This window comes from Ascaphus truei, chromosome 6 (assembly GCF_040206685.1).
Source record: "Ascaphus truei isolate aAscTru1 chromosome 6, aAscTru1.hap1, whole genome shotgun sequence".
NCBI lineage: Eukaryota > Metazoa > Chordata > Amphibia > Anura > Ascaphidae > Ascaphus > Ascaphus truei.
The window spans coordinates 55,985,319-56,009,209 of record NC_134488.1 but is presented as its reverse complement, the minus strand read 5'-3'; the positions used below and the strand labels follow the sequence as shown (position 1 = coordinate 56,009,209).

Below are 23,891 nucleotides of genomic sequence, written 5' to 3'. Positions count from 1 at the left end.
ACATTTTAGGTTTGAAATATGTCAAAATCCTAAGGTGTTCACACACCTTTTCTCACCACTATGGCATGTTCACAATTTAATTTTGAGCAAATGAGTAAATATTATACAAAAAGAGTTTCTAAAAGTAGTCTTTGTGTATATAGTATGTAGTATATAGTCTGTGTGTATATATATATATATATATATATATATATATATATATATATATATATATATATATCATACGTTACTATAAAGCGGTAAAGAGGCGACAGCACTCAGAAAATATCAAAGCAAAAATTATGTATTAAACATATTTGCACATATAACACAACACAATAGAACGAGCACACCGCTCACTTAATCAAATATTCTAGAGAGTTTTAAAGCATTAATTGAACCAAAGGTGGGTGCTACCTATGCACTTAATGTCAATAGTATTAACAATTGAATGAAGGTGTAACATAGTCACAATATCATCACCACATTGATATTCTTTTTATATTTTTTACAGTGATGAAATAACGTGAAAAATCATAAGTGATCAAGTGACTTAAAAATAAAAATAATAAACAACAACAATTTTAAAATCCCACGTGGTGTTAATTGACTGATCACACTGAGGGTGCAATGATATATTACACAGCTGTGATAATAAACAGCCCAACGACATAAATTATTATCCACTCAGATGAGACTCATATGATCCCAATATATGATGTCAACCTGAGGTGTATATAGGAGACTGTGATACTTCAAATAGTGAGTAAATCAATGGTTATATTCTATTGGCAAATCAACAGTCTTAACCCCTATCCCTCCATGACATTCAGCGCAGCTGTGTGTAGACATAGGCAGCCACCTACAGTATATCCAAGTTAATAATGAGTGCTTTACGGGAAATCCCTACTTCTAGCCTCACATATGAATGCTGTTAATAATAACAGCCCAGCTCTAACATCGCTGGCAAGTATTACTGGGGAACCTATTCTAATGAATACACACATACATAAAGACACACACATAATATATATATACAGTATAAGGAACAAACGCATAGTTTCTAACCAGTTTAGGATCAATTAACACAATATACGGTATATGTCTGACTTGCCAATCAGATAATTGGCCTGGAGATCAACGCAAGCAATAGCAAATAGCCATAATTATTGACAGTCAAAACTCTATCTACAGTAGCTTGCACTATAACTCAATATCCATGACTTACTTGTGTTTTAGCACTAGATTTTGATCATGTATTACAATTTAGGTTGGCGGTATGATGCAGTTGTACCTTGCTGTCTGTATAACAGATTGTACCCATTCTGTGCTGCATAAATTGATGTTGACTAAAAACTATTACCGGTCTCCTTGTGTTCTGCTGCTGTATCCCAAATCTTACCATCAGGATTGGTCACAGGTAGCACTCCTTGCTGCTGCAGCACTCCTGCTGCAATTGAGTTGGGCCAGAATCTTTGAGTTGGCCGATGCTGGGACTTTATCTTCTTTGCTTTTGGGGCAGGGTCCGGATTACTGGCATCCAGCATAGGCTGTAGAATACGCCGCCTGGCATTGATGAACCTGACGGAGGGGACAGACAAGGAACATATGATAAGGACAGTTTTCAGTGCATTCTAATTCATATTAACTGCACATAATCATTTATCATTTTGCATTATATTATCAGCCTCTTGCGTTTATCATACTAAAGACATATTTGTTCATTTATAATTACATTTTTAATTTCATGGTTTTGATTTTGCTACAGCAGTAAACATAGTTAAAGGAGCAATTCATGCAATTTTGTAAAATTTTTTTTTTACATAACTTTGAAGCAGGGGGGTCTCCGGAGCTGAACCTCCTGAATTTCAGCGTTGGGATGCCCTACTTCCCAAGATACAGACTGCCAGTATCTTGGCAAAGCTTAAAGCTCTCAAATCAAGCGGCCAATAGGAATATGAAGATGATGACGCAACGACTTCCTGCCAGAGGGCACAGGAGCTTTGAAACGCTGCCATTGCATGAACCCTGCTAGCCAAGCAGAGTGGCTACCAGCACCCTCTACGTTTCAGAAACAAAATGGCCAGCTTGGATTGCCTCTTTAAGATATATCCAGAACTGATAACTTCAGGCCTGGAGGCCCCTTGAGCCAACAAATAGCAATAATATTATTATTATTTTAGATTTAATTACAGGGAGATAATGTAACTTGCCCCATGTCACAAGGAGCCGACACTGGGATTCGAGCTGCTAAATTTCAGAGTTTTGATGTCCATATGTTAAAATTGCTATTCACTTATTATTAAACAGATTATACAACAATAAATAAAGAAGCCCCAATTCACATCCAACAGACATATTATTTAGTTAATTCCTCTATTTTCTTCTAAGAATTACATGTAATTTAGCTCAATCTTTTGGCCGAAACATGTAGAGCCTGCAACCACATCAATGTAGACCCTTTCAGCAGATTCCTACACTACACTACACTACACTACACTACTACTAGGCATAGGAGGTAGAAAGGAAGGAATGGTCACTACTTCCTAGTGAACCAAAGCAAGTGTTTGATGAATAAAAAGTTCTTTATTACAAAAAGCTGGACATCATGCAAACAGCTCTGACGCGTTTCATCCCTTAGAAGGGACTTTATCAAAGAGTATTTTGTCTCCAATGCCAGACACATATATATACAAACAAACAAAATCTGATTGGACCATTCTTAAACTAGACTCAGCAGATAGCAATCATAGTAAGTGGTGACTCAGATGTATAACATATTAACCTCAGCTAGTCTGATAGGAAACATACAGGCATATTTATACAATGAACAGTGTATATACAAAAAGACAATGTGAGTTTAAAAACAAGAAACATGATGATAAGCCATAATATTTAAAAAAAAATGAATAACTATCATGGAAAAATATATAGCAGATATTAATAAATTTATAAATCATGACCATTATTATAAACTAGATAATATAGTACATTATATTAAATATTATGGCTTATCATCATGTTTCTTGTTTTTAAACTCACATTGTCTTTTTGTATATACACTGTTCATTGTATAAATATGCCTGTATGTTTCCTATCAGACTAGCTGAGGTTAATATGTTATACATCTGAGTCACCACTTACTATGATTGCTATCTGCTGAGTCTAGTTTAAGAATGGTCCAATCAGATTTTGTTTGTTTGTATATATATGTGTCTGGCATTGGAGACAAAATACTCTTTGATAAAGTCCCTTCTAAGGGATGAAACGCGTCAGAGCTGTTTGCATGATGTCCAGCTTTTTGTAATAAAGAACTTTTTATTCATCAAACACTTGCTTTGGTTCACTAGGAAGTAGTGACCATTCCTTCCTTTCTACCTCCTATGCCACGTTTTACGAATGGAGCACACAGGAGTCTCTATCGGTAGCAGGTGATTCACTTCAACCACGGAGGGGGCGGTATCCAGCTGACACACGCTGCAAGGCATCGCACACTGGCTCCCCGGTCTCCACACAGCTGATTGCCTTCTGGATGCGGCTCGAGGACGACCTGTGCGTGCATACGCACCATCACGTGGGTCCCCAGATCGGCGCGGCTGGTTGCAGAGACGCAGCTCCTGTTCCAATAACACCGGTGAGCGGAGGGGTGGGCTCGCAAGCCAGATAGCGGTGCAGCGATACCTTCTACCGGTGTGTCCCGCAAGAACGCCGTACACGTGGGATCTACAGTTATTGTGTACCCGGCAGCCGTGCATGGTTCAATACGGGACACCACTTCAGCATACTGCTTGGCTTCAGGGGTTGGTTCGGATACCAGTCGGGTAAGGTTAGCATTATTGGGACTTTTATGGGTCACAGCATATGTTACGGTGGTTGCATTTCCCTGTGCCCCTGGTCCACATTTGCTTATTAACCCCCGACTGGTTTGTTTTATACCTATATAACCACCCTATATCTTACCATATACTTTTTCTAATTTATACCTGCTGGAGACTCCAATCCTAGATACACCTGGACAGTGATTGCACATCATTATATGATTGTTTAGCATTGGAACTCAGGAGTTCACTCTCCATTTTTTTCTGCTTACACTACTACTAGGGCCTACCTTAACATGGTGGCAAGCTGCATGTTTTGGCTAAAAGATGGAACTAAATTACCCATTTAGTAATACATCAATAATTTGTCATATTGGTTGTGCATTGGTACTTTTTTGTTTATTGTTGATTTGCTGTCACTTTCCCAGTAGGACTCCAGTTGGTACTATTAAGTGTATAAATATATAACACTTTGGATTTCGGTTTTAGAGCTCGCTTATGTATTGCTAATAAAACAGATTGTTGTTTTGTTTAGGATTTGTGTGTAAGTTTAAATGGGTTGTCCAAGTTCAAGTTTACATTCAGAAAAGTGTGTTTTTAGAACCATTTCTTTCTTTCTATAGCCGCTTTAAAATCCTCCTAAAGTCTGTCACTAACCCTATGATTTGTGTTATTTATCCTAAGCTGGATACATCCGAAAACTAGGCATTTTTGCTCATGAATAGTTAATAAATACACATTCCCTCATCTTTCTCGTGTACTGTATTAAATAGAAATAGCCGTATTAGTCAAGTTGCGAAAGTGCAGAGTATACGAGTACTTCAGTAGTAGGTCATAACTTTTTTAATTTGGAATAACAGTTGATATTAGGAGACAAGGAAGAGGGAGAACTCTCAAAAGCTTTTCTTACAGTATATCAATTTTTAGTTCAAATAAAAAAAGATATCACCTAATACTGAAGTACTTATTCTCTTGTACTGTAATTCTCATTTCCCCCAGTAGATGGACGACAAAGCATTAAAAAAAAAAAGATTTTCTTCCAAGCACAGACTGAACATGCTCACAGGCACCTGATAGAATTAATAACTCTATAAACAACGGTTAGAGCACGGTTAGAGCACCAAATATAATAAACAATAGTGCAAACTGGGAAACAATCTCCTAGTGCTGCTAATCAGAAGGGAGGGCATATTGTACCAAACTGTATTTAAAGGCCCATACCCTTTTAGTCATACTGTATGGTAAGCGTAATCTAGTGCAATTAATTATTGATTTTTAGACTATGCATAAGGTTACCAGACTTGTCAATCTGTTTGTTGAATATGTGTATATCAAGGTAATGTATTTTGGGTATTTTGGGAAGATTTTGCCTTATTTGCACTAACAGTATTGGGAAAGTTTACATGTGATGGCAGAAAGAGTTCATGCATGTTGTATTAGTGTCTGCTCTTTCAATGGCCCCTATTCAATATGATGTGAATCCATGTTTGCTCTTTTAGATTTAAGCCATGCTCACTGTATTTAGCCACCGAGCAATAGTGGAATGATAGGGGTTACTGTAACGGACTGGCTCATTAGCACCTCTCTGTCAGCAACTTTCTTAACTCTTACTGTGTTCTTATGATGTTCCCTGAACGTCAAAAGGGATCGTATTCTAGGGCCCCTTCTGATGGTCATGTCACTGGGGGCCACTTGTGCCATGATTGCTACCCTAAGTGATCATGTGGTTGCAATCTCAAAAAAAACAGAGGCAATCTTTTGGCATCAAAAGTATATATACTTATATACTTGTATATATATATACACACATTATATATATATATATATATATATATATATGTGTGTGTGTATATATATATACATATATATATACACGCACACACAGGCTTTCTTTGGATTTAATTGCATTAGCAAAATACTGGGTGTGTGCTTACATATAGTAGTTTAAGTACTTCATACAAGCAAATGCACATTTTTTCATATTTGTTGTCTTCATGGTTATTCACATTTTTACTGTCACTTAAAATCCCAAATTGAAGCTAGCATTGATTTGCAGCACATTAAAAGCAGTGGTTTTAATCCCAGAGGGAATCCTAGCCCACACCAGATTTTAGGAATGATCAAGGAATTGATAAACATGAGAATTGCACGTAGGAATATAACTTGGCTATCCAAGAAAACATGGCCTTACTGGTTCCTGGAGAAAATAATTGAACCCCCTGCTTTAAGAGTATTGCATCCAGTATATTAATCCCACAATCATTGACACATTTGTTTAGAAACAAGGCACTATATTACAGTTTGATTCATATGTGAACACATAATATCTCATTAGTAATTTGAATTTAGTTGTGTATAGTGTCAACTGCGCTTGCACAGCAGAATAAAAAAGGGAGAGTATATCCTTGAGACAAGGAATTTTCAATCTATTTTAAGCACCTTAGGCGTGTTATAGATTACTCAGAGCTGGCACTCGATCTTAAACTGGAGGACTCCAACTTCAGAGTCCAGCATCATATGCAGCAGCCTATTCTTTCTCCCACTCAATTCACGTATTTACATTCAATTATTTTTCTCAAAATGTAATATACTATGGCTATTATATGATATGTTTAAAGGTCTCACCCAAGAAGACTTCTGGGAGTACATTTCATGTCTTTCACCATAGTTCTAGATTGGACACGGCTTTTTATGAACTTACTTACAGAGAACCAATGTATTGCCCTTATAATATTTAGTAAAATCCTCCCTACCCTCTGGGAAAACACAGCACACCCCAGGGTACTTACCAGTTGTTGACTTGCAATAGTGTAAGGTTTGTCTGTGCTGCTATTTGCCTTTTCTCATCCTCTGTTGGGTAAGGGTGCTGAAAATAAAATTGGAAGTGTTATGAAGCCGATATTTACTGTGGACATCTGAACAGGTGCAACAATGACACTTTCTCAGCGAGTCAGAGGTAGGGAAGAGACACTGCTTTGGGACATCTGAACCTCCATAACCATAATCCTGGTACCTACTAGGGTTCTGAAATAAATACCATTGAAAGGAGCTGTCCAACTTGGCAATATACAATGGATTTACAATAAAGTCAAAGTACTCAGCAATGCCACATATTCTCCATCGTTTGTAACTCCTGTTTAACAAAGTAAAATATGTTTATTAGCCTTGAAAAGCAGTCATTGAATATATAATAGCTAGTAGCAATCTTTCTTAGCATTGCCACAAAAAAAAATATTTTCACTTCAATACTGATCCTAAGTAAAAACTACTGGAGGATTTATTCAGGATAAAAAAAAACAACGAAAAATTGATCCTACAGTAGACATATAATATTGGCAGTCATTGGTAGACCAAAACATGTTAGTATTCTATTTCTTTCGGGCTTTGAGCAAATACCCGAAGGCTTCAAACCAATACCCAATTATGACTGAAGGCCTAATGCAGCACTTCTTCCCTTTAGCCTAAAGTACTACAGTACTGTAATTGCAGTGTTATTCAAATGGTGAAGGGATCACATACCTGTCAAGTTTCAGTTACTTGAGACATTCACTTAATGGAAAAAACCCTATTAATTTGCAAGTTATGGTCATAGGCTTTATCTAAATATCACGCTAAAAATCAGACTACTTCTACAACAATTCAGTCCCTACAGCAGCAGTCCTCACTGATCAACATTATTTTTAGCAATTTCTTTTTAACTTTATTTTTTAAATCTGGTGCTCCCTTTAGGAGATATAAAGTGAAGTATTGTGTCCAGGAGGTTAAAATTAAACTCGCGTCAGAGGATAGTACACTTAAATTTTTATTTATTTTTTTAAAGAGCAGTACATGCACAGGGGGAAAGGCACTAACAACAAAGTTGTTAAACAAAAGATTTATGGGAGGGGGAGGGGGGGCTTTGCTGCTTTAAACCTTTGAGTGCCAGAGGCGATTACATGACTGCTCCATCACCAATGACAGAACGGAAGGAGTCCACGTTCTGCACTCCACTGTAGTGCAAAATGTTACCTCCCCTAAAAAAGCAAGCAGGAAGATTATGACATAGCTATGACGTCATGGGGCCCCTGGAGTGCAAGATCCCATAATGTAGGAGCTACATCTAAAGGGCACCCAAAGGGTTAATCTATTTCCCAAAAGATTGCAGATATAGCAGTGGCATGTGATCCCCAAAACTGGGTAATCATTAGGAATAAGAAGCAACCGTGTGTGACAACAATTACCATACACATGATACTCCAGGTGGCAGAAGTGAGCTAGAAATCAGCCATACAACGAACAGAACAGAGAAAGAAAAGAGAAGCAACTTAAACCTCTTTATAACAAGAGCAAGTAGCAATACATATTGAGTTGTCTGCTGACGGTGTGCAAATGTGTAAACCCTGTCAGTCATGTTTACATTTACACCATCTTCCGGCAACTAGAATGCAATGCCCAGTAGCCGTAGCAAGTCTACAATCAAAGGTGACTCCACATTACAACAGCTGCAAGCAAAAGGTGAGAGGAGAAAATGCCATTCTTGTAATAGGTTTAGGAGCCATCTGGTGACTTAACTTGGCTGTAGTCTTGGGAAACAAGAGAGGAATGGAGTAGTTCTGCTGAAGAGATAGTTTCTAAAACAATGTTGGTATGTGAAAGGATTAGGCAGTGCAATGTATGTTAATCAGTGGTCTGGGCAAGAAAAAAAAAAGCTAATTATGCATCTCCTGGAGAAAAAAAAATGAAACCGCTTTTCGTTGGACAGTTGCAAAGTCCACTCAGGGGACCACCTAATTATTTACCCAAGTAGAGCAAAGACTACACTGGGATATAGATAAAATATAGTGTAACCAGCCTCACACTGATGAGATCCAAGAGGTAGAAACAGCTGTCTGTGGGTAGGTTTACTGGCTATGCATCTTAACCCAGACTGTGCTGAAAAGCTGTGCAATGCAGCAAGCATAAGCTTATAGGGGTCCATGTCAAAATGGATTTGAAGCAAAAGGTGGCATTTGCATGTAATTTCCCAGAATCCCTTGCTGCAGTGGAAGCACTGTATGCTGGGCGATAATGGTGAAAGGCAAAGTTGCAGACCTGTTAAGACATGCAAGTGAGCACACAGTAATATTTACATTTTATATATATATATATATATATATATATATATATATATATATATATATATATATATAAAGAATATGTTGCCGCTATCTAGATAAAAATAAATAAATATATAAATATATATATATATATATATATATATATATATATATATATATATATATATATATATAGTTTATCTAGATAGCGGCAACATATTCTTTAGCATAATCCAACGTGGGCGTAAGGACAAAAACAAAACATAAGGCACATGTAATTTCACATATAATTAAACGTGGTAATGAGGTCCCTGCTTTGAGAAGCAATGCCGTATATGCCTCCCACCCAAAGGCAACCATCAGGCCTCATACTGCTCTGTATATTCCCTGTAGTGAGCTGATAAGGAAATACATTCTAATTCACCTTCCTGCTTAATATATCTACAGTACCAACCAACACGTTGAAGATCATTTTGTAGTGGTGGGACTCTCCAGACCTCAAGGTGTTAAAATAATAGTCGGCAATAAAGGATACCAAATCCTGCTTCCTAGCATGTAGTAGGACATTCAAAGTATAAAGAGAGAGACGCGCACAACACGAGGGAGATAGGCAAAACAAGGAATACTATTAAACATACTGGCATTGGCAGTGGGTCACCGCTGGGCTAATGAATATTAAAGGTTCAGTGACATTTAAGACTTCATTACTTCGCCCTTCACATAAAGTCATCCATAAATGCCCCAGTGGTTTTACCTCGTGACATTTTTCTCAAAACCTATACAGAAAAGAGAATTTCAAACCAAAGGCAGCCGTGTCGGCCTCGTCACTGCAGAAGAAAACGGCATTTTGTTGCAGTTATCACATATCGTTAAAAGGAGTTTGTGTTATCCTAACAGAAGTTTTTTTTGTTGCCCTAAAACATACTGTTATTTCTGTGAAGGTAATGGCACTTTTTTGTAAAAAATAAATAAAACCATCTCTCTCTTTCCTTGTTGTAAAAAGAGAGTTAAGGAACTCAAGTTACTTAAAGATTGCACCTTCTAAAATATATATATAAATATATATATATATGCTTTTTAATTGTCACACAGAATTCACAAACCAAGGCCACCAGAACTCCAGCACACCGGCAGTTTCTGTGTCATGAGATCACTCGAGGAGCGATCGTATGATGCAATCAGGCCCTGGATGCCAGAAGCAGAAGTAGATGGAGCTCCATTTCTGGCTGGCCACTCCACCAGAGAAACCAGTCCCTCGCCAAAGAACTCACAATCTAATTGGTTGCACTAAGAATTAGGTCCCTTGCAAGAAGGGGTTAAACCATTACACAAATTCAGTCAATAGGTGAGTTATGAGGGAGTCCAGAGCAAAAATGACATTTTAATGAAAAAGGATTTATATTTATCAGTGAGATTTGAGTGAAGTCTATGATTTTGCGGATGCAAAAAAAATCAGTGAGACCGACATCGATATGTGAGACTCACAGAAAATCAGTGAGAGATGTCCGGTCTACTTAGTGGTTATCGGTTTCCCAATAAATTCACAGCAACCCAATAATCTTTCTTGTGCCTGAAAACCAAAGTAGTTGATTGTAACGTAAAAGATAATGCTTATATCCCTAATATCAGCCTGATTACATGATGAGCCAGGTAGTTTAATCTCCTAAGGCTACAGCCCCTCTGCCTGCGCTGCACGCGCGTCTGCCAGGCTGGCGGCGCGTGCAGCCGAGTCCCCTGGTCTGCACTGAGCTGCTGGGAGAAAGACAGGGGGGGCGTGACGAGGGAGTTACCGGGGAGCGGCCGTCACATCACCCGGCAGGTTCGCCCTCATTGGCTGAACCGCCGGGGGCGTGGCCTAGCGCTCCATCGCGAGTCCTGATCTCAATTCTCTTGAGAGTAGGAGAAACTGTCGGCACAGTGTGGCAGCTACCCCTCACAGTGGGCCAGGCCTCATTGTGGGGCGGCTCTTGTCCCTGCAGCGTCTGCCACAGCGGGCTCTGCAGTAGCCAGCGGGGACCTGGCCTTAGGCAGCAAAGGGGTTTCCACAAAATTGATTTTCTGTGTCTATAGTTCCAGGAGTGCCCAGGAGCAGAGATGTGCAAAATGTTTGTGTACAGTACACTCATGTTTGTGAGAATGTCTAAAAGATCATGAACTTTCTAAATGTTGGCAACAATGTACTGTTGGCAATTTTTGTGTGGACGTTGATAAAAGTGAGTGCATTTCACATATATCCACATGATATAATTTAGCATTTTTTGGCCTACTGAAGAAGTCTTCAATCAAACTTTTCGCTAACTGTTAAAGAATTTCAATGGAACTTTTATCAGCCAACTGGACTGGATTCACCTATCTGTACACTGGAGCTAGCGTATTCATTAACACAAACCCAATGCATCTGATGGGTCCAATTGGAGCAATGTTGCAAATGTAGCAAGACTTACTGTCTCCGGAGTGTGGCTGAAAAAGCAAAGTGCTGCGACTCCGGAGCTGGTGTCTGCAGCTATTGCACTGCTGTTTCATGCTTCCGTATCGGACCCCGCCATAGCTTTAATCCTCCAGTTCCAGGGCAGCTGCAGTCATACGCAAACAATGAACCTGGCTACATCTGTAGCTCAAACAGGGTTATTTTCATGTTGCACCTCACAAGTATACACAATCCCTACAAACTCTAATCCCAACACTCACTACATCATATATATATATATATTTGTGTCAAAAGGAGTGCTATTGGGTGTGACCAAATGAATACAACAAAAGACAAACATTCCCAATGCTACATCCAATATGACAAAAAAATATATAGTTAAATACTTAACTGTATGTGTCTTCTTCTAAGTAATTGTCATTTAGTTAAACTCTTTGGCCAAAGCGTTATAAGACTACAGCCACATCACGGCATGACCACTATGCAGGTCCTAACACTAACTGTGAGAAGAGTTTAGCTAAATGACCCTTACTTATAAGAAGACATACAGTTAAGTATGTAACTATATTTTTGCCATATTGGCTGTACAGTGGGAATTTGTGTCTCTTGTTGTATGCACCTCAGAAGCCCTTATTCTGTAAACTGCAATTGCGCAGATCCGATGCTATCGCATGAAAAACCCTATTGATGTCAATGGGACTTTCCATTCCATAGCACCGATTCACATATTGAAGAGTAAGGGCAATGGCCTCAATACAGGCGGTCCTCGCTTACCACCCTCAGAATGCGTCCCGCAAATCGCAATCGGTTAAAGAACCGTCGGATTATGGGTCCATGTTAATCGGTAGCGGTGACCGTTGGATAAGCGGGTCCGACATCGGATAATGCGTCCAGTGGACTGTATTTTGCCACGTCGGATAAGGCATCCGCCTGTAAGCTGGATGTCGGTAAGCGAGGACTCACTGTATATCAATGTATTGTGTGCCATGTGCACCAGCTACAATTTGGGCAGTCTCAAAGGGAGGAATGAAACAGCACACATAAGAGGTATCAAATTGTGCAACACTTTGGAGTATATTCTATAAAATACGAGATCGCCGATCCGTGCGGTCTGACACGGAAGCCCCGTTGAAAAATGGGGCTTCCATGTTAAACTGCACGATAAGGCACTCTCGGAGCTTCGAGAATCTCGCCAAAAAGTCATTTTTTCTACTTCAAAAACTTGAGCAGGAACTGATGCATTGCATTAAAACAAAGTTTTTAGTGCGCTGTTACATTGACCCCAGATTAGTTATGTGGAGGGGCCGTGAAGATGAGACTATATCTCTCACCCTAAAATTATAGTTTATAACACTCATAAAATCAGTATATACAATGTACAATGGCTGAGGGGATCATAAAAGCTAATTATTCTTACAAAAAGTATGGTGGATGTGGATAGAAAGTGTAAGTCCAGTTTAGCAATATACAGTGTGTGTGTGTGTGTGTGTGTGTGTGTGTGTGTGTGTATGTGTGTATGTGTGTATGTGTGTATGTGTGTGTGTGTGTGTGTATGTGTGTGTGTGTGTGTGTGTGTGTGTGCGCAAGCCATAAAACACATGCATTTAACAATTGTTTTATACCTTTGGATTTCATAGCTTCATACATTTACTGTAGAGTCAACATTATAACTGCTAAAAATCATAAGATAGGAAAAAGTGCATATCTTTTTAGGCAATGCAGTGATTTCAAAATTGCAGCAGTCAGTGCTAAAGTAAAAAATAAAATCAAAATGGCTGTGTTTGAAGGTCCCCTCAACAACACTGCATTTTCCCACAACGTGAACTACAACAGAGTTTTAAAATAATGTACAGTATGTGACCAGGATACAAAGATTGGTGAAGTAATTAAACACAATCCAACACTGTACCAGGTCGCAAACCTCCGGGGTATATAAAAGATAAAACAAAAAGAATACAAATAGTGCAATATGTTTAAAAAATGTAAAGTGTTTCCAATGAAAAAAGGGGCTGGTGCACTCACAAGTGTAAAGGATTTTCAGGCTTTTCAAAGATAATACTTCAGGATACATATAATTGACGCTGTCCTCTAGGATTACAAACATATGTGGGTATCAGGCAGGTGAGATAAATGAGGTAAATGAGACTATTCACAGGTAGGACTTGCATACTGGTCATGCCATGACGTGGCTGCAGGTTTATAACGTATTGGCCAAAGGGTTTACATAAATGACCATTACTTATGAGACTACAAACATTTAAGTATTTAACTACAGGCACACCCTTAGGGTTAAGGTGTTTAAGTACACTCTTTAGTACTCACGAGTACGTACATATGCCTTCTTCTCCTTCAAATTTCAGTCATTTGACATTTATATATTATACCACACCATGCAGGAATTGAACCTTTGATTGTTTCATATACCAGTCCACTGCTCTAAGCACTACACCACAGTGTGGATGGAAGGTTAACCACTTTAAACAACCCTATGGTTGTTTGGAAGGGCTAGAGAAGGCTAAATTTGTCGCCGACATTCAAACTTGCTACAAATGTTCACAGCCATGGATATTCGTGGCTTGGATTTAAAAAGTTACATTCGCCTACCATTGGGAGAGGGGTTGAAGGGGCAGAGGAGAGAGAGGGCGAATAGGGGGGGGGGGGGAGGAAGAGATAGAGGGAGGGGATATTAAGGCAGGGAGGGGGGAGATAGTGAGAGGGAGGGGGGAGATTGATGGAGGGAGGAGATAGAGGGAGGGAGTAGGGGAGATAGAGGGAGGGGGAGATAGATGGGGGGGTTCTATTTTACTATAGTGCTATATATACTCTAGTAAAATAGGTCTGACTTTCCCCCATCTCCATATTTCAGGGTCTGGAACTTCAGGATAAATTGAATGTCTAAACATTTGTATAAAGAGACAACAACGGCAGTTTTAGAAGCATTCGTCCACATTATTAACTGCCCAAATCGCCTACGAATATCGTCTGCAAATCGAATTCCCAGCTCGAGCAGACATATTCGTCCATCTCTACCTCTTACTGATTGCTCTGTGTAAATTGCAGTTCCAAGTTGCATGTCACAATCCCATCTATTTCTGGGAAGTAGTACCCCCCTCCATAGCGTGTCAGATATAAATGAACAGAAAGGGTTTACTACATTAAAGCAGTCATTTTTCTTTTTTACCTTAGAAGATCCATTGGGACCTGCGGAGCTCAACAGCAATGCTTCCAGCTTTAGAGATCCCCCAGTTGCCGGTAACATTGACATCATGTTCTCTAGTTTTTTCATCAAGGCTAACCCAGCGGCAATATTGTTCTCATAGGCAAGTATTCTCGTCTGGGATATTTAAGACTTACAGTAGTTTAGTGGCTGTGACGGTAGGGGTTGCTGGCATCACAAAACTGTTATGAAGCCCAGCTATCTACCCCTAAATCTAGGTAGCTTGGCCACCTTTGTAAGGCTTATTTTGGCCAAATGTATTTAACATCTGGGGAAGAACAGGGAATGTGTAAATGTATTTCCATGTCTGTAAGAATGTATTTCAAAGTCTATATTTGTTATTCCCTGTAAATGCAATCACACCGTTTAGTGAATCAACATTGTGACCTGTTAATTCAATTCCCAAGTCTAGTTGAGCAAGCAATATGAGATAAAGTGTTTGTGATCTATGTGTAAGCACTGTGATGTGATTTGGAAGCCAGCCCTGTAAAGTGTTAATTGGCGCAAGTGAACAATCAGGGATGGGTTCTTAGCACGCCCTCTGGCTGTTGTGGCACAAACTTAATCAATGCTCTGATTGTCCAGAAGCCCCCTCCCATGTAAAGGATAGCCAAGAGAGGGCTATATAAAGGGGTGCTTCTGATCAGAGAACCAGTTCTACCTTCAGAGAGCATCTAAGAGCAAGAGAGGATAAGGATAAGGCCCCGCTCCCTCCGTCAGTGCTCCCGCACTGCAGACAGGCGGGGCGCTGACAGACACAGACCGCGATATGCAGTCTGTAGGGAGCGGGAGCCGGAGCCAGAGGGAGTGGGAGGTTTGTGCGGGAGGGGGGGGCGTGGCTTGAGCGGAGGGACCCGCTACTCTCCCCCCCCCCCTCCCTCCCTCCCTCCACGGGCTCGGGCTGGCACTCCTACACACACGCAGACACACACACACACACACAGACACACACACAGACAGAGGCAGGCACTCACGCACTCAGACACACACATACACACACACGCAGGCACTCTCTCTCACACACACACACACATGCAGGCAGGCACTCATACACATATATACACACACACACACACACAGAGGCAGGCACTTACGCACTCAGCACACACATACACAAACACAGATAGGCACTCACGCTGCTTTCCCCCCACACTCCTCCCCGCTCCCCGAAGCCTCTCCTCCTCCCGAAGTCTCCCCTCCTCATTGGCTCACAGCCACACCACGTGACGCGTCAACGCTAGGGATCACCATTCTCTTGTATCCCGTAGCGGCTGATGCGTCACAGCGTGTAGTGAGCTGTGCAGCCAGGGGGGACCGGGACCGGCTCGGGAGGATTCCCCTGCTGGTGGGGAACTCGCGTGTGGCCGCCCGCGCCGCCGGGCGCACCGGGTCCCAGGCCTAACAGACTGAGAGACACTCTGGGAAGCAGTGTGGAGATCTACCCTCAGAGGACTATCTGAGAGTTAGAGAGACTGAGAGACATTCTGTGAAAGAGTTTGATCTGTGTGATCAGCCCTCTTAGATCCTAGACGAGAAGCGGACAGGGCAAGCCTTCTTGAAGCAGGCCCCTGCACCTAGCGAGGCTAGAGTCTACTCCCCAGGCCCCCAGTTGGTATTGTATCTTGCTTTGTACATCTTTGTTTTGTCTGCTGACGTGCCAGAATAAACCCCATTTTATTCAACAACTTTGTCCTGTCTGGTGCTAGTGATCCCGGTTGTTTCGGTGTTAAAGTACTGGTCTCCCGTGACAGTGGCAACAGGGAATTCCCTGGAAATGGGATCAGTGTGGTTGAACTCCCTGGGTCCCCATCCGGAGCAGGTAAGGTGACCACAAATATACAAAAAGAATAATTTAAAATAAATATGTTAAAAAAACAAAACAAAAAAAACAACGCATCATGGATTTGTGCTTTATATAATAATAATAATAATAGCATGTTTTTGTATAGCAAAAAAAAAAAGGGGTGGTGTGGATAGCGCTAAAAGACTACAACAAATGTGTAAAGATATAAAGAGTGATACAGTAATTACACAGTATTGAAGGTGTATGACAATACACCCTATACCTATAAACTATAGGGCAAGGCTGCCAGATAAAACTAACCCAAAACACAGTTAGTGCAAGAACAAAAAACAACAATACAATTTTTGGACTCCATTCTTGCTCCTATATTGGACTATAAGGCGCCGTTTGTATTGATGTTTTTGTATAGCGCTGCTAGTTATACGTAGTGCTTTACAGAGACATTTTGCAGGCACAGGTCCCTGCCCCGTGGAGCTCACAATCTATGTTTTTGGTGCCTGAGGCACAGGGAGATAAAGTGACTTGCCCAAGGTCACAAGGAGCCGACACCGGGAATTGAACCAGGCTCCCCTGCTTCAAACTCTCAGTGCCAGTCAGTGTCTTTTACTCACTGAGCCTCTCTCTCTCCATATAAAGACATACAACATAATTTTATATTAACCCCAGAGGGACCGCAGCACCAGTGTCATCGCCCCTCCGGCATTCACGACCATGTGACTGCTGTGACCACTCTGTCACTAATGACGGAACAGGAGGCGTCCTCCGCCTTCCATTTCAGTGTAGATTGCGTCCTGCGTAATCTCACCTAGAAAAACTAATGGCCTTTTTATGATGTAGCTTCTGCGCCATGGGGCCTCTGGTGTGTCAGATCCCATGACATAGGACATAGTAGTAGCATCTCAGGGCACCTAAAGAGTTGAACATGTAATATCCAAGGCAGATTAAGACTCCATGCTATACTTCAGGGGTGGTCAACTCCAGTCCTCAAGGGCCCCCAACAGGTCAGGTTTTAAGGATATCCCTGCTTCAGCACAGGTGGCTCTGTTAACAACTGAGCCACTGATTGAGCCACCTTCACTGATGCAGGGATATCCTGACCTGTTGGTAGCTCTTGATGAGTGGCGATGGCCACCCCTGTTATACTTCATGTCAATGTAAACCTTAGATATTACATTATGCGCAGACAAAATTTTGTACCAAGGGCAAAGTCTCGGAGTACTAAAGAGTTAAAGAAAGAGCTGTATTTTTTAGCTTAATCTGCAGAGACTAGGCCAGCATTCCTATGTAGCATCCAGATGTTAGAATTTATCCCAGAAGAATAAAACCACACAATCCTGCTGTCAGTGCTTACAACTACGGGATTGTTTTGGTTTGGAGTGCACCTGTACATTGCTCAAAATCACCAAATGATTTTTCTTGTTTAATAGATTCAGGACCTCAGAACAAAATCCTGTAACAATAATCAGAGGTGTGCAAAGGTATCTCCGTTCTTGTGAACGTATATTCAAATTGTTCAAGAAATGAGCAAAGCTGCGAAAAATCCCTTTTTTAAAACATTTGTTACGTAATACACAGATTTAAAAAAAAATTTTTAATAGATTTTCTACACATACTTTTGCAAAAGGTCACCGAAAATATTGTAAATACACTTGTGCCATATTTATAGTCTCTGGAAACTAACATTTTAAATGGAGACTTCTTTAATCAAATGTAATGACTGAATAAGCTAGATGTGCATTATTTATTGTTTGCAAATGCGGCCTTTTTGCAAACATTAGCCTGAGGGGCATGACTACAATATTCGCAACATTTGCAAATGTGTATGAATGTTGTAAACATCTCTAGGAATAACGCACTTCCTTCAATATTGTGATCCAGCTCATTCTTGAATATTAATATTATTATCATTTATTTATAACACGCCAACATAGACCACATCAAGAACAATGTGATATGAACATAACAATAGGCTTCCAACTTGAAAGGGTAAGTAAAACGTTTAACACTTCAATGATACTAAATGCACTATTGTCGCTGCCGCTTTAAATCTCAGTTCACTTTTACCTTTCTGCACAGTAAACTCTACTGCTCTCTAAGGCCTGTAATATAGTGCGCTACCGTGCACGCGTGTCAATGATATTTGCCTGTGTGAGCCTGACATTGCTATAGTTGAGACGTGTGCGCATGGCTATGAGCGTTGGCATAGCAGATCTGAGGAAATAAAAAAAAATGTGTATTTTCGCGCTGTTGCCGCACCACGTGAAGCTATGAGCCAATCACAGTGCGGCCTAACGCTGTGACATCATAGCCGCGCCTCCTAGCCGTGCACGTCACCATTTGCCCTATAGAACTTAAACATGCTCGCCATGTGCGCGCGCCCGCACATACTATATAACAAGCCGGAGGCTACGATTATGCAGGAGCTGCTGGGCGGCAGAGCGATGCGGTGACGTCACTGCTGCGATCCGTCAAAGCGGCAAGTTGAACTGCAGTCAAGAGGCAGCCGGAGACAGGGAGGCGTGGCCGAGGTGTGTCCGTGAGTGGTTCGCCCTCATTCGCTGAACCGCTCACGTGACGCGCCCGTCGCCTGCCAAGAACAAATTCCTCTGTCTCTTCTCCAGTCTTCCACCCTGCAGTTCGGCGCTGCACAGCTGTCACGATAGGTATGTATGGTTACATTATGCGCTTTGTTTTTCAGCCATCAGGCGATTTTAGGTATAACCATGGCCTCAGGATCTCTCCCAACACCATCTAATAAGCCACCTTCTGTTCCAACTTGAAGTCCAAAAGTAAAGAGAAAATAAAATACAGGTCTCAGTCAAGCTGATAATTTGTATTAGGGTTTCTATAAAAAGGAGATTATTGTTGTATTTGGTTTGTCGCCTATGCATTGATGTTCCTTGCTTAACAAGATGTCTTACGACAGCATTCTTTAGGTATAGTTGAACAGATTTAGTTTATTCTTCACCGTTTCTTACATTCAATGGCTACTGTATATAAAGAACCTGTGAGCATGTAGACCCAGCAAACATTTGAATGGAGCTGAACTCTTCTACAGCACTGGAAATGTCCAGGAATGTTCAATGTTAAGCTCCTGGACCTAAAACAGCAGTGGTTATACGTGTATACTATTAGTAGCGTTAGGAGAACCAGTCAAAATCAGTTTTCTGGAATTACGCATTGTTTAGATAAAACCCGTCTGCAAATTGGGTACTAAAAAAAAGCAGAACTGATTCATTCAAATCCGTCATTGGATACAATCCAGACGGATTTTTAAGGATCCGAAAGGGTCTCTCCAAATAAATTAGGAAGACATGTCTGTGCTGAAAAAGGAGCACACCTGAAATACCTGGCAGGAAGATATGCTAATGGCTATGCAAAGTATGTTTAAATGAGTCCCATTCCACACTTTCTAAAATAATTTCGATACCAACTATATAGAGTTGATAAGCCCGAGGCACCAACCTAATGACTGGTGTCACACCACAACCACTGCTTTTCTAGGCTGCAGCTCTAGAAGTGTGATGGAAACGAGCTGCTGGATAGCATTACTGCATACTTTTGAGCTGCTTGCTACTCAAACATGTACTGTAGTTAATCTTGCTATTAGCTTATCTCACAGGTATCTCAGGTGTGCTCCACAAGGAACATTAAAGGGGAAGTGGTCTGGTGTTAAAGAAGCCAGGGGGAGGGAGCAACTAAAGGTAAGAGCACTCATTTTGGTGCCACATGATGAAAATGCATAAAGGTGACTTTGGTACAACAGAAAAGGGTCAAAAATATTCAGTGTGCCATCTGCCAGAATGCCAAACACCTACTGAATTAAAATACTTTATTTTAAAACAAATACAACTCTACAAACTGCCGGAAGGGGTTCCGCACTGGCTTCCCACAGTCACAACACACAAAGTGTTATTGGGTTGACAAGCCTAAGGCACCTTAGGAACGGGGTATTGTGTCAGACCAAACAAGATCAGAAGTTAAACGCAAACAACCTCTGTGATTCAGGACAACAGCTCCAGCAGTGTGAGCTAACCCAGCTGATGGATGGCACTACTGTCATAGTTACATAGTAGATGAGGTTCAAAAAAGATATATGTCCATCAAGTTCAACCTATACTAAATGTAGACAACAGATACTTTATCCTATATCCATACTTCCTTATTGATCCAGAGGAAGGCAAACAAAAAAACCCAGTGTCATATCATCCAATGACATCTCATAAGGGGAAAAATAAATTCCTTCCCGACTCCAAGAACTGGCAATCGGATTATTCTCTGGATCACCATTCTTCCCATGTTTACTTATTTGGTATATGCCTTTCTAAAAAGATGTCCAACCTTTTTTTTTTTTTAACAAATCTATTGTATCTGCCATCCCAGTCTCCATGGGTAATTGTAACAGGGACTTATCACTGTTAAGAAACTTGCCTCTAATCCAGCAGTGTACTGGTTAATTGCAAACCAGCAATCAACCAACTCCACCTGCCTAATCAGAACTCTGTCAGAAACAGGAGGAGGATTCCTGTGCTCACAATTGGAGCTGACCCAGGAAGGACAAACCAAGGATTCCCTAGTCCACAACTGGGCTGACCTGGGGAACAAACAGATGTCTTGAACTGCAGGCTGACAGCAAGAAAAAGGGGACAATATTTCTAAACCTGGATCCTGATATTGCTATAGCACACACGGGTGCGGACCCAGGAGAGCATAGAGGCCTGCCCCTACAGCAGGCCTGCCCAACTCCAGTCCTCGAGGGCAGCACAGAGGCCAGGTTTTCAGGATATCTCTACTTCAGCACAGCTGGCTCAATTAGTGGCTCAATATGACTGAGCCACTAATTGAACCAGCTGTGCTGAAGAAGGGAATTCCTGAAAACCTGGCCTGTTTGCAGCCCTCGAGGACTGGAGTTGTGCAGGCCTGCCCTACAGCTACAAGAAACAGATAAGACTTTCTTATGGGACTGTTATATATCTGTATACATTTATATATAATTGGGCTGGTAATTAGCTTAGCTAACCACCCAGTAAGAGAGGGCTGGACTACATGCGTAGATATTCTCCAAAGTGGAGTAGGTTTTTCTTTGGCTTATTTTGAATGTTTTTGCTGCGTTAAAGGGACAGGCACAATAAAGCCTAATTTTAGTTTCACTTTAAATGGTCTCCATTGCGTAACTCTGCACACGTCTCTTACAGTAACGAATTCCACATTTTAACTGCCCTTACTGTAAAGCAGGTGTGTGCAAACGTCTTGAGCTGCGCTCACCTGCCCGGGAGCCGCAGCGTTCGCACCCCACCTCTCCAATGACTCGGTGTCAAATGATGTAGCGGATCATGTGACATCATGTCAAGTGACCCCGCCACTTGATTTGACGAGCGTTGCCATGGTGACGCGTCGCCGAAGACCCAGCAGAGAGCAGGTAAGTGAGTTACAGAGCCCTCACAACTCCCCTCGCATTTAATTTAAATGCTGTGGGGAAGAGCTCGGGGCCTCTGTAACCACCCGAACCCCCCTAGAAATTCTCCCACCCCCGAGTTTGTGCACAGCTGCTGTAAAGAACCCTTTCCTTTGTTGCTGATGAAATCACCTTCCCTCCAACCTAAAGGAATGACCCTGTGTCCTTTGTACTGCCCTTGGGATAAATAGTTCTTTTGAAAGCTCCCTGTACTGTCCTCGAATAAATTTGTATATAGTTATCATATCCCCTCTTAGACGCCTCTTTTCTAATGTAAATAAATCTAATTTAGCTAGCCTCTCCTCATAAATTAGATTATCAATCCCCTTTAATAATTTGGTGGCTCTTCTCTGCACTCTCCCTAGTTCCATAATGTATTTTCTAAGGAGTGGTGCCTAAAATTGTACTCCATATTCCATATCCAAGGTGTGGTCTTACTAATGCTTTATAAAGGGGCATAATTATGTTTACTTCCCTTCCATCCATTGCCCGTTTAGTGCAAGAAAATATCTTGTTTGCCTTTGCAGCTACTGCATGACTTTGGGCACTATTGCTAAGCCTGCTGTCTACAAGCACTCCTAAATCCTTCTCCATCAAGGATTACACTAATTTATCCCTGTTTAATTTGTATGTTGCCTGTTTATTCTTGCTTCCCAAATGCATAACCTTACATTTATTTGTGTTAAACCTCACCTGCTATTTACCTGCCCAAGTTTCCAGACATAGTCTTTCTGGATACAAATAACATCCTGCTCTGATTCTACTACCTTACACAATTTAGTATCATCAGCAAAGATGGAGACTTTGCTCTCGATGCCAACCTCAAGGTCATTAATAAACAAGTTAAAAAGCAGGGGTCCCAGTACCGATCACTGAGGTACTCCACTCACGACCTTAGCCCAACCTGAAAAAGTTCCATTTATGACAAACCTCTGTTGTCTGTCCTTCAACCAGTTTTCTAATCAGGTGCATATATTTTTACTGAGTCCAATTTGCTTTATTTTGTACATCAACCTCGTGTGCAACCGTATCAAAAGCCTTAGCAAAATCTAAGTAGACCACATCAACAGCATTACCCTGGTCTAAATTCCTACTTACCTCCTCAAAGAAACAAATAAGGCAAGTTTGGCATGATCTATCTTTCATAAATCCATGCTGACTATTACTAATCATTTTGTTTTCCATTAGGTATTCCTGAATATTATCCCATATTAAAGCTTCAAGTCGTTTCCCCACTATTGAAATCAGGCTTACAGGTCTGTAATTCCCCGGTTGTGATCTAGCTCCCTTTTTAAATATAGGCACCACATCTGCTTTACGCCAATCTTGTGGTACCGAGCCTATGGAAATGGAGTCCTTGAATATTAAATGTAATGGTTTGGCTATTACTGAACTGAAATCCTTGAGAACTCTTGGATGTATGCCATCGGGCCAGGTGCCTAATTTACTTTAATTTTTTCAAGCCGCCTATGAACTTCTTCCTCAGTTAACCAATTGTTCATTAATATGGAGGTTGTGGCTTCCTCCTGCGGCACTACAATTGAAATTGATTCTTCCCTGGTAAGCACAGAGGCAATGAATTTGTTGATACCTCTGCTTTTCCCTTATCTCCAATAATCTGCCTGCCCATCTCACAATGAAAGGGTCCGATATTTTCTTTTCTCCTTTTTTTCTTATTAAGGTACTTAAAGAACTTTTTAGGGTTGATCTTATTTTCTATTGCAATCCCTTTTTCATTATCCATTTTTGCTAATTTGATTGCCCTTTTGCAATTTTTGTTACATTCCTTATAATTCTGATATGATGTCTCCGTCCTTTCTGACTTAAAGAATCTAAACGTCTTCCTCTTCTTGTCCATTTCCTCCCCTACCTGTTTATTTAGCCACATTGGTTTTGACTTATTTCTTTTATACTTATTACCCAAGGGTATACACTGATGAGTGTGCTTTTCTAACAATGATTTAAAGACTGCCCATTTATCTTCTACATTTTTCCCTGCAAAAGCATCATCCCACTGTATTACTTGTAGATTAGTCCTCAGTTTATTAAAATCTGCCTTTCTAAAGTTTAAGGTCTTTGTTGAACCCAATGTAATCTGTTTTTTTTTTATAATTT

General features: G+C 40.8%; 1 protein-coding gene across 8 annotated transcripts in view; it reads right to left on the bottom strand.

Annotated features, from left to right (window-relative positions):
* Nucleotides 1–23,891, bottom strand: part of PKNOX2 (PBX/knotted 1 homeobox 2) — a 752,321-nt gene that overhangs the window by 8,255 nt on the left and 720,175 nt on the right. For all 8 annotated transcript variants that reach the window (XM_075604325.1, XM_075604323.1, XM_075604330.1 and 5 more), the window contains 2 exons: nt 6,587–6,663; nt 1,382–1,560 (listed from right to left, as the gene is read on the bottom strand). In XM_075604325.1, coding sequence (XP_075460440.1) covers nt 1,382–1,560; nt 6,587–6,663 — 256 coding nt within the window. The remainder of the gene's footprint in view (nt 1–1,381; nt 1,561–6,586; nt 6,664–23,891) is intronic.